Source organism: Rhea pennata, chromosome 19 (genome assembly GCF_028389875.1).
Source record: "Rhea pennata isolate bPtePen1 chromosome 19, bPtePen1.pri, whole genome shotgun sequence".
NCBI lineage: Eukaryota > Metazoa > Chordata > Aves > Rheiformes > Rheidae > Rhea > Rhea pennata.
This window is the reverse complement of record NC_084681.1, coordinates 9,592,493-9,608,470: the sequence shown is the minus strand read 5'-3', so window position 1 is coordinate 9,608,470 and position 15,978 is coordinate 9,592,493. Positions and strand designations below refer to the sequence as shown.

Sequence of the window (15,978 nt, the reverse complement as noted above, 5' to 3'; positions counted from 1 at the left end):
ACAAAATTTTATTTGCAATTATTATAGATAAAGAATAATCTAAAATCACATTAAGGATGGAAAAGCAGAAATTATCATGATCCTGATGCATCAGGAATGCCTAGGTACTTAACTCCTGGATCAAGCTAAAGCTTTCCCCATGGAACTGAGCCATGTGCACCTACCTTACCGGATAGCAGATTTTTTTTTGTTATTGTTGTATAACTTTTGCTCCTAATGAGTTCCTCCTAGGAAATTCACCTGTGAACACTGAGTCACAGAGTGGGCTGTCATGATTCTGTTTCCAAGGCCTGACACAGTACAACCACAAGCTCTAAGCCTTAGGAGAAAATCACTAGATTTTTCTTTCAGTCAAATCAACCATAACATAAATACAGTAGGAACTTGATGTCAGCAGGATCCATATCCAGTCAGTGATGCCACAGATAAGACTGCAGAAGTAAGAGTAGCACAGCTGCACCCAATTAGCTCAGAAGGAAACCCTGGGCCATTACTGGCAAGAGGTGAAAATTATGAGACAATAAAAGGAGGCAACAAAGCTATAAAGACCTGAAACAAGCTTCTAGGAGAGGATGCAGTTTTCCAGGTCTGGGGCTGCAGGGAATGCCTGGGGTCTCCTGCTGAGACTGTGGTAGGTGAAAGCAGTGGCCTTGCTTGCAGACAGTGCGTTTCAGTTGAGAAGTTGAGTGCCCAAGCTAAGTTGCTGTGGGAGGAGGTGAACAGACTGCATAGGATAAAGGACAACAGGAAAGAGATTGACAGGATCTTCACAGAGACTTGGCAAAGATGAGAGCCTGGACCATCATCTGAGCAGAAGGAGGGTCATCCAGAGACTGTACTTGCTGAACTGGCAACTGAGGACTCCCATAATGGTGAAGGATGGCACTTGTGACTCCTGGTAAGAGGAGGAAAACTCCTTCTCCACCTGCAGGTTTGCAGCTGCAGAAGCAGTTCTTTCCCTGGTAAGAGCTAAGGGGCTGGAAGCTCTGCCTTTGGAGTCATCAGAGCCAGCTGAGCCTGATTCATGCTGCAGCAACAACTAGGTGGCATCATAAGTGACAATAGAAGGAGACACTCCTTTGGTGGTTGTGTTATTGCTTGCTGTCTAAGGATGTCTGCTGATTGATGGGGGCTTGGATTGTGAGTGTTGCAGAGAGACTGCTGAAACTTTTCTAGCCCTCAAGCTTTGATTCCCTGCTGCTCATCCAAGTGATCATCAGTGATACTACTTGGGGGAGCCCTTTAACATACCAAGAGTGACTACATGGCTCTGGGGGCAAAGGTGAAGGACATGAAGGCCTGGGTGGCACTCTCCTTGATCCCCCTGGTCCAGGAAAAAGGCTTGAAGGGAGTTGGTGGATCCTGTGGGTCAAAGTTTGCACACAGCTGGTAGTAGTAACATGAGATTAGCCATGGGACCTCTCTGAGCATCAGGGACTGCTGGGGAAAGACAAGGTCCAGCTGGCAAAGTGGAACAAAAGTATCTCTGTGATCAGGCTGGCCAACACATTGGGGAGAGCTTAAACTAGGAATGATGGAGAAGGGAGATTATATCAAATAAGGTAGTGGTAGACAGGATTGGAAAGCAAAAAGTGTGAGGTGACAGAAAAGAGATGCTTCAAGAATGATAAAGCATGATGAAGGGAAATGCCCCAGGGGTATATACACAAATACAAGCAGCCTGGGAAACAAGCAGGAGGAACTAGAGTTCCACATGTGGTCAAAGAACTGCAACATTACTGGAATAACTGAGATGTAGTGGGACAGTTCGTACTACTGAAGCTACAATGACTAGAGATCAGCTCTGGGGCAAGAGACACGGAGATCATCTTAGACAGAAAACTGAACGTTGGCCAGTAACGTGCTTGGCAGCAAAGAAAGCCAACAAAATCCTGTAGTGTATTAGCAGAAGCATACTCAGTGGATCCAGGGAAGTGATTATCCCACACTACTTAACACGCACTAGCTCACATCCCATTTTGGTCTCCTTGGTACAGGAAAGGTGTGAACAAAGTGGAGTGAGTTCAGTTGGAGGGCCATCAGGATGGTCAGGCCACTGAAGCACATGTGGTATGAGGAGAGGCTGAGGTAAAAGCCTTGCTCCACCTGCAGAAGAGAAGGCTTCATGAGGACTTAATAGCAGCCTTCCAATATCTACAAGGAAGTTATTGATTAATAGAGCCAGACTATTCACCCCAGTGCGTGGTGGGAGGACACAACACAGGTTAAAACGTGGCATAGGTTGAAAGCAGAGAGGGTATAAAACTGGATAGAAAGAGAAATGTTTTCACCATGAGGACAGTCAAACAGTAGAATGGGTTATCCAGAGACATTCTGCAGTCTACCTCCTTAGAGGTTTTCAGTGTCTGATGGGATAAAACCCTGAGCAACCTGTCTGACCTCGGACCTAACTCTGCTTTGAGCAGGAGGTTGGACTAGAGACTTCTTAATGTCCCTTTCCACCCAAACTACCCTGTGATCCTACCCCTGTCACCACAGAAAATCATATCTGATGTGAAATAATTAAACTCTTTTTCAAAAGCCAGTCTTTCTGTTCTTAATACTGACTGCTTCTTTCCATATGCCTCAGATATCTAATCAGCCATAATTTTCAAGGTTCAAGTTTTGTCTTTTTACTCAACAGCATGAATTAATGGCATGAATGAATAGGAGCAATGTAAATTTAAAACAGCACAACTGCAGCTCACATGAGGTGAAAAGTCATGTGTCCTGGCCCATAGACATAATAGACGCTTGGACAGATAAGATGTGATAGAATATCTTTCTCCTATGTCTTCTGCAACTAAATCTCATCTAATGAATCATAGAATGGTAATGTTGGAAGGGACCTCTGGAGCTCATCTAGTCCAATCCTCAGCATAGCCCCTCTATGGGCATTGAACCCATCACCTTGGCATTAGCAGCACCAGTCTCTAACCAACTGAGCTAAACCTGCCCTGATCTTAAGTTCCACTTTTGTCTTCCTCTATAAAAGTTAGTCTTATTCTATGAATAAGATATAAGAAATGAATTTATATAGATTAAACTATGCCTGAATGAGGCTCACAGAAAACAATTTTTTGATAAACTCATCTCTTCATATTTCTCTTTACCATCCTATTTTTTTTTTATGTATATGCAACACACACTTAGGCAGTGGGGCAAGGATGGAGAAATGGAAAAGAAAATTTTAGATTAAATAATAGATTTCCCTGGAGAAAACAAGAAAGCATTATTGGAAAAAATACAGATGGAGAAATCTTGTTCTCAAAATCAGAAAAAAAAAGCCATGAGATTATAGAAAAGTGTGACCCGTTTAAAAGGTCATCTAATCCTTCTTTTCTTCAAGGCAGGATAAACTAAACCTACATTGCTTTCTCTTTTTTACAGATGTTTCATTAATCTGTTCTTTAAAGCCTCCAGGGACAAGTATTCTAAAATTTCTGTGGCAACTTATCTTTTGTGCTTAACTATCCTTACAAGAAAAAATTCTTACCCTGATATACTCTAAATCTCCTTTGCAACAATTTTAGTGCATTGTCCTACCACAACAGAAATGGAGAACAGGTTGTTTTTAACCTCTTTTTGTAGTGCATTTTAGATATTTGAAACCTATTTAGATATAACTTCCTTCTGCTTTCTAGATTAAGATTTTTGTTCTTTCAAAATTTCCTGATAGATCACAGGTGTGTTGATAGCCTTTTTCATTATCATTATTTTCACTATTGTCTCTTACACTGTTCCACGTTTTTGAAGTATAGAGTTCAAAATCAAAGAATTTCTGCTGATATAAAAATGCAAAATGGAGCAGAAGGACTGTTCTAATTATCAACAGGCAATCCACCTGTGTTTACAGAGAAGTAACTGCCAAAGCAGGATAATTCTGATTCATGTTTAGCTGTGATGTCCTATGATTCCCTGATCTTTTTCTGGAGAAATTATGCAATTGTTCCATATCTTGTTTTCCTAGAACTGGAAGGATTGGCTGATGCTGAGGCGCAGAGACATGGAGACCACAGCATAAGCTGTGGGGTTTTTTTTTTTGTTTTTGTTTTTTTAAGACTGAAGTGCATGAAACTTTGGATGAAATGTATGTTTGACTTCACAGTTAAGGTATTCATTCAAAGAGAAAGCAGATAGAGGGCCAGCAGCAATTGCAGGAACTGGTTGCTGCTCACCTAACTGTCACCTACTTTCATCAGTGTGGTAGATGCACTCGCATCTCTTGAAAATATTCTGTTTCTAGAGGACAGAGCAGCTGAACTGGACATAAAAGGTTAGCCTCCTTGCCATATGATGACCATGTATTTCCTTGCACTGAGAATCTCCCTTCATATTTGGATATGGTTACCAAGAGTAAGAAATAGGTTAGCATAGTGGGTGTCAAGAATCAGTTATATGAGTGAGTAGACTTGTAGTGGCAAATGCAGTTTGGGGCCCTGCTTTTTGATTGTAAAGGTAGCAGACTTCACAAGGCATTTTGACAGTCTCTACAGAAGAGCAGGTGGTCACGATCTATGTGAGTGTTTAGAACATGAGGAAGTCCAGGGAAGGGCTTAAGGGGGAAAAATGAAGCTTTTATATGTGGAGCTGAAGAGCAGGATACACCTGCCTTAACATTGTTTGTATTCTGGCTCAGCACACAAGATGACACAAAGATGGGGAAAGTCTCAGCTCGAAAATGAGCTTGAAAAATGTCATAGCAAAGAAGCTTTGAATGACTAGGAATGAGAGAAATTGGTTTCTATTGTCAGCGGAGAAAACACGACTACTGGAAATTCGAAGTAAAAACAAAACCCAGAGGCAACTGAAAAAAAAAAAAAAAAAAAAGGACTTTCAGAAAGGTTCTTCACAAAATTATACATCTTCATATAAAGGAAAAGATGAAACTTGAAAACTTCATGTTAGTAATGTGAGTAACATCCACACTCATTTTGGACATGTTGCATAAATACAACACACAGCATAGTGGACAAGGGAACTCAATGCTCAATAGGAGTTAGAAAAAGTCTCAAAGCTAGGACATGGAGAAGTACAGGAGTAAAAACCCAGGAAGCGCCTCGAAGCCATTCTGTGAATCAAAGTGTTTAGCTTGAATGCTGCATGCAGCTGTGTCCCCTTCATCTTAAAAGCAGAGAGGTAAGCCAAAAAAGACAAAGATGACCAAGAAGTATAATCAGGGCTTCCATACAAAGAGAAAGTGAATAGAGATCAGGGCTCTGACCTTGAAAACAGGTAATTGTAGGGGAAATATGATGAGATGAACATGAATAACAGGGATAGAAGGGATTGAGAATGATTATTACCGTCTCTCACAGTTTTTAAAAGAAAAAGTTTTCAAAGTATATTATCTGTCAGCAAGTTTAAAATAAATATTTTTTAAGTGCAGTTCCTTTCCCAATATTTCAAAAAAGAAAATCAAAAAAATGTGAAGAATTTACAGCACGGATAGTTAAATGATAAGATGCAGAGACAGATGCTCTCTCAGAATGTCCCTGTGTAGCAGATTGCCAGAAACTGTGAGAATATAATGGAGGGAGTATCTCCATATGGTTTGCCCCGTTCTTATATTCCAGTGTATATGATCCTCGGTCCTGTCGCAGATGAGATATTGGGCTAGATAAGCCCTTGTTTGGGCTCCGCACGCTCATGTTCTGAAACGTTGCTCTGGGCAGCTCTGGGCTCTGATCTCACTGTTTGACTGATTTTTACTCTTCTGTCTCCCATGTCCCTCTCCTTCCCCATCCGTTTATTCCTATAAATCCCCATCAGTCTTAACACTAAGATACTATACTGAAAATTTGTTGCAGGGTCCGTAGTTGCAGTGTACATGTCTATTTAGCTTATTGCAACTCTCTCTGGGTGTGGGTAGCTCCTAGTAGAGTTTTTCCTCATAGTATTGTAATGCAAACAATATCTTATCATATTCACTGAATTCAGAAGAGTAGAAGTTCCTCAGAAGAATGTATGCCAATGGCAGCAAATTGTTAAGTGAGACACTGGCTGTTTTATGGAAGCAGCCTCCTGTTTTATTCTACGTGAAGTAGTGGGAAGCAGAAAGCACTGACATCTGAAACTTTATTCAGGTCATTTTCAGAGAAAAGAATTGAATAAAATCAGTTTTCCTCTTCTGTCTTCAGATTTTCCCTAATACCTGAGGCAACAATGGCAAAGAACAGCTCTGGGAAGAAGGTCCGAATGTAAACTGCTGCTCTGGGAATAGGATTGGCCATAAGAACCTCCTGCTTCTTTCTGCTCACTGTGCGTAAGACTTCCTCTGCCACTTCCACTGGGTGCACACCATATGCCACCTTTCTGAAAAAGACTATAAATCAAACCAGAGAGGAATGAAAGATACAGACAGACACATCTGGTGAAAAGATATACCTGCAGTTAAGTTCCTACCCCCCTTCAAAGCCCTTATCCCTTTCCATCCCTTCTTCTCGTGACCATCCCCTCTAAGGTCTTTTTGTGAAGTTGAGGTTTTCTCTAGTAAAATTCTCACAATCCCTAAGAGAAGAAGCAACTTGAGTGCAGCTGAACTCTCACTTGGGAAAGATGTTTGAGGGCTCCAGATTCTGGACATATCAGCTTTTCTCTAGCCTGTCAGTGAGTATACAAGGATAAAGCAAGATTGCTTCAGTATGATGATAGCACCAAGGCAGAGCACTTAGGAGTGAATGAAAAGGTGGTTATAACTGACCCACTCAAGAGTGAGGGGCAGTGAAGCACATATTGTACTCAGCTCTGAAGGTTATTTTCCTGGACGTTTCCAGAGGTGCCTTCCAAATTGAACTGTCCTGTGATTCTATGAAATCCTACTGCATTCCTAAAGGCTGACTTGGCACTGTAAAATAAAAAAGCCTTTGGAGATGGCAAAATTGATTTTGACATATTAGCTTATTTTGGACAAACCAACAAATTAGCAGTCGCTGTAGATTTTTACTTTTCATAGGAGAAAAAATTAGTGGCACTTCCCCAAGAAAGTCAATACGGTCTGTTAATAATTCCCCCAATATGCACAGAACATTTTCAGTACTTAGAGAAGAACTGGGAAGAGAATGCTTGTGTGACGGTACTTCACCACAGAAAACTAGGTAGAACAGAGGTGAACCAGGAGGTGAAATTTCTGATAGATCTGAGACCTCTCGGTATACCATGCTGCCGCAACCTCAGTGCTTCTTAAAGGGAGGGGATACAAGAGTCAAGAGTAAAGTTGGATTTTCAGTAAAATATTTCTCTAGTATTCAGTTTTGAGTTAAAGGAATATTCATAAATTCAAATTTATGGGAATGGCCAGGGCACATATAATTCTGACAATTTTATTGGTGCAGTTATGAGCATCATATTATTCAGTGTTATCTCAGTGCCTCAGTTCCTGAAACAAAAGACCCTATCTAATATAGAAAATGAGTCTCTTCCCCACCACTCCAACAGCCCCAGCCTGAGGCAGAACAAATCCTCTGGCTGATGCATTTTCTATTTAGTATCTGTAGTAAAACAGAATAGAGGCGGTATTCTTTAGTTTTACTGAGCATGTACTCTGCTTCTTCTCTGTTCTCTCTTACTCAGCTACCTGTCTCTCACTGACCTTTGCTCATGGCCTTCCTTCTTCTCGCCTTTTGTGTCATGATCTGCCCCCATTTCCCATGGCCTGGTGTATTTATTTTCTCACATAATGTTGTCCCCTTCCACATTCCTCCTCTTATCACCAGACTCATCTGATTTCTCTAATTTCTCTCCCTCTGTTTTTTTTTTTTTTTTTTTTTTTGTGCTTCCTTAACCTGATCATGCTTTCTATCATTTCCATTCTTTTCCCAATGTTCCTTCCCTCTGTCTTGCAACAGCCTCCATACTGCTATATGGGCTTCTGCTACAGTCTCTTTTGATGCGTCAAACCTTACATTTCCAAATTGATGCCTCCCAATTGCCAGGTGCTGCTTGACGATGGTATGAACAGATGAAGGTTGGACACACAGTGCTCACAGAAATATCAAATTCTTCCATTTCAGCCCTAAGACAATCAAAAAAGCCTACAGCAGCATGCTTAGAAGCAGCATCTAAAAGAAAAAAAGAAAATACATGGGTGCATGGATGTATGATAGAGGAGTTCATAAAACATGAATGTTTGGAAAACTGAGCAAGGAATGACTAGCAAAAAGGCAAAGAACAGAAGGCACCTAGCAAAACTATCAAATGAAAAATTTCTCTACAGTGAAAAAGTATCTTTGGTAGATGGACAGTTGCCCTTGATATGAGTCTCCACTTTCTCCCATCTCACAGTTTGTGAGACATTAATAAGATGCAATGAAATGCATATTCATTGAAGAAATAGCAGGACATCTCATGTTTTGTAAACAAATTATATCTTTGCTCTGCAGACGCAATTTCTCATTTGAGATGCTTTTACTATTAATTTTAAACTAACTGTATGGCATGTATTTTTTAGCTACAGCCAGTGAATTTTTATTGAGATGTTATCAAAGAAAGATAATAGTATGTGAATCTAGGCCAAGAACCAGAACTTTGTGTTAACAAGACCAGAGCTGCAAAGCACACATCCATTCCATATTTGACTCTGTACTAGAAACCTATCTGTGCATAATATAATCTAAAAAATTACATTTCACAGCTAGGTTCAAGAGAGAGCTTTCTGTCTTTTGGATCCTTTTTATCTGACTGCCTCAAGTTACAATCTTCTTAGGTTCTTTGCTGCTCCATTTGAAGTCCTTGCTGCTCCCAGGCAGTTTTGCTAGTTTGCAAACTCAGCACATACTTGCTCAAATGGCAGGAACTTGCCATCAAGTTCCAGGGAAAAAAAAAAGACTTTTCAGACATTATCTGCTTTTTCATCATTTCCTTCCTCTCTGCAGGTCAACTTCTGGAACAGGAAGAACCTTCTCCTTTGACTTCTTTTGAAATTCCTTCTTCTGGCTTCATGTCAGGCAACATAGACATCAACTGTAAAAACTGTCTCTCTTAGCTGTCCTGCCACTCACGATTTTATACAGATCCAGCGTACCCTGAAGCAGTTGTCTGTTTCCTAGAGGCACTCCAGGTGTATCATCAATGTGTTGCTTTTTTTCTGAGCCTTTTGAGATAGGAGGACCAGAGCTGCACACAACATTCAAGATATAGGCACAGCACAGATTTATAGAAAAGCATAATGACAGAATTTGTTTTTCTTCTCTGCTCCTTTTCCAATCGTTTTTCCCACTTGATTTTGCTTTCATGACCACCACTGCAGTCACAACCCTGAGGTCTTGCAGACCTTTAGTTCAGAGCCCATAATCTACTTCTGCCCATAATCTACTTCTGACCTCACATCACAGTGAAAACTGTATGTTTACATCTATCCTATATTTCCTGCCTATTAACTTTGCATTTTATGAACTCAAAGACCTTTCACCATAACCCAAAGCAGCTTTAGTTTTATTAGGAGCTTTGGGTGAAGGACTTTCCTGAAAGACTCTTGGAAATAAAAGCAGATTACATCATCTACATGTCCTTTCAAACACTTACAGAAAACTTTATTAAGCTCATGAGGCATGACCTCCCTTTACAAAAGCAGCATCCAGTCTCTACAAATATGTTATATTTGTACATCTCTTCACTAACTTCATTATAGTTTATACTAACATGCTCAGTGCAGACACCAGACTTACTGACGTCTGTTTGTTGTTCCCTGAATCCCTGCCAGAAATTTATAAGAAACTTGCTGTTGCATTTGGTAGTTTTTTGTTCTCTAGTATTTTAGGCAGAGGTAATACATCACAGTTAGTATTTAAAGTATTTCTTCCTGAGTTTCACTTCTTTGAAAATATTTCGGCCTAATACCATACCATATCCAAGTTTACTAGGCCACAAATCAGTACCTGTAATAGCTTAATATCAGAATCATGGAATACTTACAATTCATACATTGGAATGTACTTTTTTTTTTTCCTGTTTAACTTACAAGCTGCACGAAATGGGACTCCTATTTTTCCTTGGATACTATTAATTAGAACAATTTGGCCAGTTTTTCTTGAGATCATGTTGGGAAGAAGGGCTGTAAAGGGAAGAGAAGAGAAGAGCTAGGTAAGGTAAATAAAGACCTCAATCTATTTAACTAAAAGAAGTGAAAGCTGAAGTGTCTTCTTAAGCACATATACATGCACAAAAACTTTAATGAAGGCTGTCTCAATACTGCAGTCAGAAGTATCATAAAATCCTGTAGCTGGAACCTGAAATGAGTCAAATGCAGACTAGACATGAGGCACGTATTCATTACGGTAGCAGTAACTGAACACTGAAACAGATTATGAAGACAATCAGGTATTCTTTGTTATTGGAAATATTTAATTGGCTAGTTTTGGGGGTTTATTCATAGTTATTTGTTTCTATTTATTTTATTCTATATTTTTGGTTTTATTGACCTGTTCCCATTTAAGCAGAAACATCTCCAGGAATTAGATGAAGCTATTTTTTTCCGGCCTTAAAATCTCTTAACAATTTTTACATCTACTTTCTATTGCCATTACTTCAAGTTTTCCATTTCTTTGATTTACAATATTATGGCTCAATCTCTCTTCCTCGGAAAACTACAGACACTACTTAGCTGCCAAGGTTTACCTTCCTGGACTTTATTGCAGTTACAGCTCCATTATTCTCTTAAGAGTGAAAAAAAATCCTTTCTTGCAGTGATTTTCTGAGACGTGGGCACTGTGTGCAGTGATCATGGCTTAAAAGTCGGCTCAGATAGGACTTGGAGAATAGGAAAAGAGCACATCTACCATCTTTTAAAGAGTTATGTAAGTTGAGTAGAGGGAGAAAGACAGTGGAAAACTGGCCTACAGTTTAGAAAAGGAACAGATATTTGAAGTGCTAACGCTTCAGCTTGAAAACCTCCTTACAGTCTGATTCTTAAGCAATCTACCACTACACAGCTCTAGAGGAGGATCTTCACAACAAGTGCTTTTTCAAAGGGATTTATTTATACACTTATTAGAAAAGACCCCAGGGAGTAAAAGAAGACATAAAAGGGAAAGAGAACAGTCAAAAGCCCTTGGAGAGCTAAAACTGATTGTCTCACCCCAGGAAACGATCTACCTACAGCATAGGTCCAAGGTCCATCTGGGAGTCAGGCCCAGAGACAGAAAGACCTGTAACGTATCTCAGGCATCTGAGAGTTCAGGTCTGAACTGAAATGGGACTTCTGAGCCCATGGGCGTGATGTGGGGCCCACGGGCCCCAGATGAAGCTGGTCAGGACCATTAAGACTACTGGTGTGCTTTTGAAAATACTTGTCTTTGTAACAGGCAGCAGGCACGTGACTAAGGAATCATTCTTAGCAAAGTGTTGCTATTTTAAAGAACGCTCATCTATCAAACAACTGCTTATCTGATTGCTTAGCCATTCCCTGTTCTCAAACTCAGGAAGTCTAATTTTGATCATCTTCAGCTGAATTCAGCCCACTGATTTTCACAAAATTGTTTTTGATTATAGTGAAGAAGACAAAATTAGATGAAAATGAAACAGAATAATACCAATGACTTTGATCTCAAGCTTTATGTAGTAACAGCAAATTGTGAAAAAAATAAAATACCTTTGGTTAATGTGATAGGTCCAAAATAGTTGGCATCCATTATCTTTTTATCAAGTTCCAATGAAATGCTCTGCACTGCTCCTTTCACCTTCATACTTGCATTGTTGATCAGTATATCCACACAGCCATAGCAATTTAGGATCTCTTTAGCTACATCTTGGATGCAGTTTATGTCTGAGATATCCAGAAGTACGAGCTTTGGTGTATATGTCTAATAAAGAAAATAGTTGTTTCAAGGATTCCTGTTATATAAAAATGTATTACTCTTTTTTTTTAATTAATTTACCATGATATACAAAGAAAGAATTTTTACCACTCTCACAAAAGCTTGCTTTACTCTTGTAACCCACTCTAGGAAGAGGATAGCTCAGTAGTGGGTATTTCTGTACCCAGGACATTAAGTATTTAGGTGCATAAAGTAGGAACACCTTTGGAAGATTAACTTATACAAACTCTACCCTGACAAGCTTTACATCTCTCAATTCTGTCTGTAATCAGGAGACATAGACAACTACAAAGGGTGAGACTTAGCACTTCAAGCTACTGTCCTTTTGTAAGCAGTTCTCTAGAGAAACTTGCTGACTGCAGAGCCTAGCATACAGTGCTTTCATAGAAAATTTATATGAATACAGAGAGACTGAATTCAGAGGAGGAAATTGCCAGGTAGGAATGGTTTATTCAGCTGTAGATTATCCAAGCGGAGGTCACATTTGAATGGTCTCTGTAAAGGTTATAGGTTTTTATCAGCAGTAACACATGCCATGAGACAGAGGAACGAACTCTGAGGCTCCTCTCTTGCCATATTACTATGACAATGTAATGCAGATCTCTTAGTTATACTAAACACATTTTTTCCTGATTAAATCAACACAAAGTAACATGAACACACTACTTTATAGTTATTTACACAAATGAATGAAGCTCACTGCAGAAAAAGGGTCAAATGCAAATTTTCTTTGGTCTGATCAGCAATGGCTGTAGAATTTCTGTGATGCCTTCAAGGGCACCTTCAGCCTGAAATGAGTCATAGTTGCCTGTTGACCACAGAAGAAAAGCTTTCCTATGTCCATCAAAGAAACACCTTCCAAACAACTACTTCTTAAAGCATGGTCAGCCTTTACAGACCTTTTAAAGTGTAGTAGCAATTTTTAGAAATTAGAATTAGAATTTTTAAGCTCTCTGAACAACCTAAGCATACCTCAGGACTGCCCATATGCCTCATTTTTTACCAATTCACTTCTTTTAGAGGCAAGAGCAGCAGGAAGACTCGGTCTGAGGATACTTATTCAGCTCCCAGGTCTCCTGAGACTGTCCATTTTGCATCACAATTTGGGTGGTGATGCAGTGGTAATGAGAAAAGGATACTCTTTTTCACTTGACCTGATAGCCAGGTAGTTGGGACTCTGTGCTCTCAAACTGAATTTCGTCTTTAGGCACACCTCCTACTTCTTGGGTTCTAATTACGTGGAAAATGAATGATAGTGCTTCTGATTCAATGAAGAGCTTTGAATCCCTCACACTTGATTTAAATCAAATCTTTCTGTTTAGCGTTTTCAATTGGGTGGCTTGAGGCAGTAGCTTGTTCAAAATGCAGGGCCACCCAGTAGTTTTACATCAATTGCCTTGAATTAGCTCAAAAAAGCAGGATTTCTGACTTTCAGCATCATGCTCTGAAAACCTTCAAAGGTACTCCTCTCTCTCTCTGCGGACAGTGTCGGGTAAGAGTCAACTGGCTTAAAAGCACTTTATGTACCTGAGCAAGTTGGTTACTCAACCTGTTAATTTTCAAAGCAGAACAAGGAAATACTTACTACACTGGGGTCAGCCACACTAATTAAAGCATCATACAAGGCTTCTAACTTCTCCCATGTCCTGCCACACAACACAAGCCTCGCTCCTCTTGCATGAAACACCCGAGAACATTCTAGAAGAGAAATAGGTTTAAAATAAATAATAACAAAAGTAAGTTACTTGTGCTCATTTTGATTGAAATGAGTGGCTGTTCTTTTGCTAATGAAGTTGAATCTTTCCTTTAAAATTAATTATTTTTTGAAAGAATAAAAATATATATGAGAAAAGAGATAGCCCAAAATGGCACAATAATGTATATGGGAGCAATAAATTAAAAATCATGAATGTTTTAGCTGTATTAATAATTCTCACAGTGGTGCTGTTTAGTCATAGGATGTAATCAAAATTTAATTAGGAAAAGAGCAATATGCCAGTTAATGGATGATAGTCTGAGTTAGAAGAATTATTGAAAAATTTTGATTATCTTTCTTTGTTAATACCCTTCCCCTACAAACACAGTTATTATTAAAAAAAATACAGAAAAATGCATGCTTAAGGTTGTTACAGTACCAACTATGGCTTTTGCAAACCTTCATGTTGTCTACTGTAGTATAAGTAAAGACAACAACAGACCCCAGTAAAGAGCAAAACCTGCTCTGTATGCTATCTTCATGAAACTTTTGGATACTTGAAACTCATATACAACTTTGACAAGAGTGATACATAAACTCATCACCTGCTGCATCACATTGCTTCTTATGCAAATGAACTATGATTTCCCTTTTCTGAAAGTGGAAATTCCTACAACAAGAAGACTTAGCATAGAGTATTACACATTATAACTCTCATTGGCTAAAAGACTGCAACCAGCTCATTAGTTTGGGTCATCATGGGGATTTGTGATTATCTCAGTCCAGATTATAAAATACTAGGCTGGAGCATCTTGACAGCTTGCATCTGATATGTTTTCTTCTCCTGCTAGAGCTGAGGGAGAATATATCTCTCTCTGTCCTGTCACTTTGACTGGAGGAAGGCAATTAACAACATACACCATAGAGATTTCATGGACTACTTGTGTTTGCCTTATGATGTGCTTGTATCTACCGCCCCACCAAGTAACACCTAGAGCTGGAGCGTGCACAAACTGTATATGACCCAAAACCTTTGATCTGATGGGATGGTGTGGGAAGGAAATTTGGGCCAAGAGGAAGTACATGGTAGGTGGCTGGCCACTCAGGCAGTTAGCTTATATAAACATATAAATTATCACATACCCTTCACCTCTTTCCATTGATCCTACTCGTACACACAGACCAGTTTGTGGTACTGCAGATTATCAAGGGAAGAGGAAGAGCTAAGTGCTAGACAGCTAGAGGTAAGAACAAGGAGGTGTGATGGGGAGGGTGATTGCTGTTGTATACACAGAGCAGGAATGGTAGAAGAAGCCTTTAAGGAATAGAGAGAAACATGCAAAAGAGTAATGGGACACCTATTTATACTGATTTGCTGCTACCTTGTAGTGACAGTCAATGTAATAAGAGCTCAGATTAGCAATGTGCTAAAAATAGCTCTCTTGATTTGCTTCTCAGGCTTCCTATTCTGTTGAATTAAATGAATACAAAGGTCTGCAGTTCCTGAAAGTGCAGCAACAATTCCTGTGGCTGAGACCAAAAATGTACATTTAAAAATCATCAGATTTGTTTATGACTATATTCTTAGTCTCTGATTCAGCCAAACAGTCAAGATATACGCAAGATGGTGGATGCACATTTAATTACCTCGCGGGTCAGTCTCAGGCTGTTTGTTTTCTGTGAAACTGTGAAGAAAAGAAACAACTCACCCTTGCCCAGCCCAGAGATGGCATCAGTGATGACCACCACCTTGTTTTGCACAACTGACTTGGACACTAGCCGCATGACTGATTGGTAAATATGAATAACTCCACTGATCCCTAGAAGGAGTAATGGTAGGGCAAATATAGCAAGAATATCCATCTCTGTGGGGGGAAAAAAAGACTATCTCAGAATAATGGTAATCATAATACACATTCTTCATTTTCGAAATTTTTCTTTTCTGAAAGATCAGTGTTTCCATATACAGAAAAGCCAGTTTTCACTGCACACTCAATAGCTTAAAGCATGTGGATTTTGCCTTCCAATCAATGGTTTAATACTACTGTATTTTTATAAAGATTTTTATTTGACTGTTTTCCTTATTATTGTATGTTCTAAGCAAATCTTGATTCACTTTATTCAAAATAACTCTGTGTTGGCAAAAACATAATAGATTTTTTGCAGAAATATTGACTTGAGGCAAAACATAGACTAAAACATAGCACTAATCTTTTAATTATATTGTTATTATTGTAAAACATAAAAAGTTTTTTATTCATAATTTCAGATGAAACATCTAATAGAATTGTTTTCTGTTTAAAAAGACAAAAAAAAAATAGAACGACTTACTATCACTGTGAAGACTCCAAGTAGGGATAACTATCCTTTTGATCTGATTTTTGTATTAGAAGTCCTTTAGAATTTTCAGAGTATTGCATTTGCTGAGGCTGCTTGCCCTGAAAGAGAACGGCTATGTATAGCCTGCAG

At 39.2% G+C, this 15,978-nt stretch overlaps 1 protein-coding gene across 1 annotated transcript; it reads right to left on the bottom strand.

Annotated features, from left to right (window-relative positions):
* Positions 1–6,060: 6,060 nt before the first annotated feature.
* DHRS7C (dehydrogenase/reductase 7C) lies at positions 6,061–15,978 on the bottom strand. Its single transcript, XM_062591849.1, has 7 exons — positions 15,841–15,978; positions 15,219–15,374; positions 13,399–13,511; positions 11,588–11,798; positions 9,959–10,051; positions 7,905–8,060; positions 6,061–6,325 (listed from the first exon to the last, which is right to left on the bottom strand). Exons 2-7 carry the CDS (start codon positions 15,370–15,372, stop codon positions 6,117–6,119), a joined length of 936 nt encoding a protein of 311 aa, XP_062447833.1. The 5' UTR covers positions 15,373–15,374; positions 15,841–15,978; the 3' UTR covers positions 6,061–6,116.

Coding starts and splice junctions, on each gene's coding strand:
- DHRS7C (XM_062591849.1), bottom strand. CDS start 15,372: ATGGATATTCTTGCTATATTTGCCCTACCATTACTCCTTCTAGGGATC. Junction 8,061..9,958: donor AGTCCCATTTCGTGCAGCTT/GTAAGTTAAACA, acceptor TTTTTCTTTTAG/ATGCTGCTTCTAAGCATGCT. Junction 6,326..7,904: donor GGAGGCATCAATTTGGAAAT/GTAAGGTTTGAC, acceptor TTTGATTTATAG/TCTTTTTCAGAAAGGTGGCA.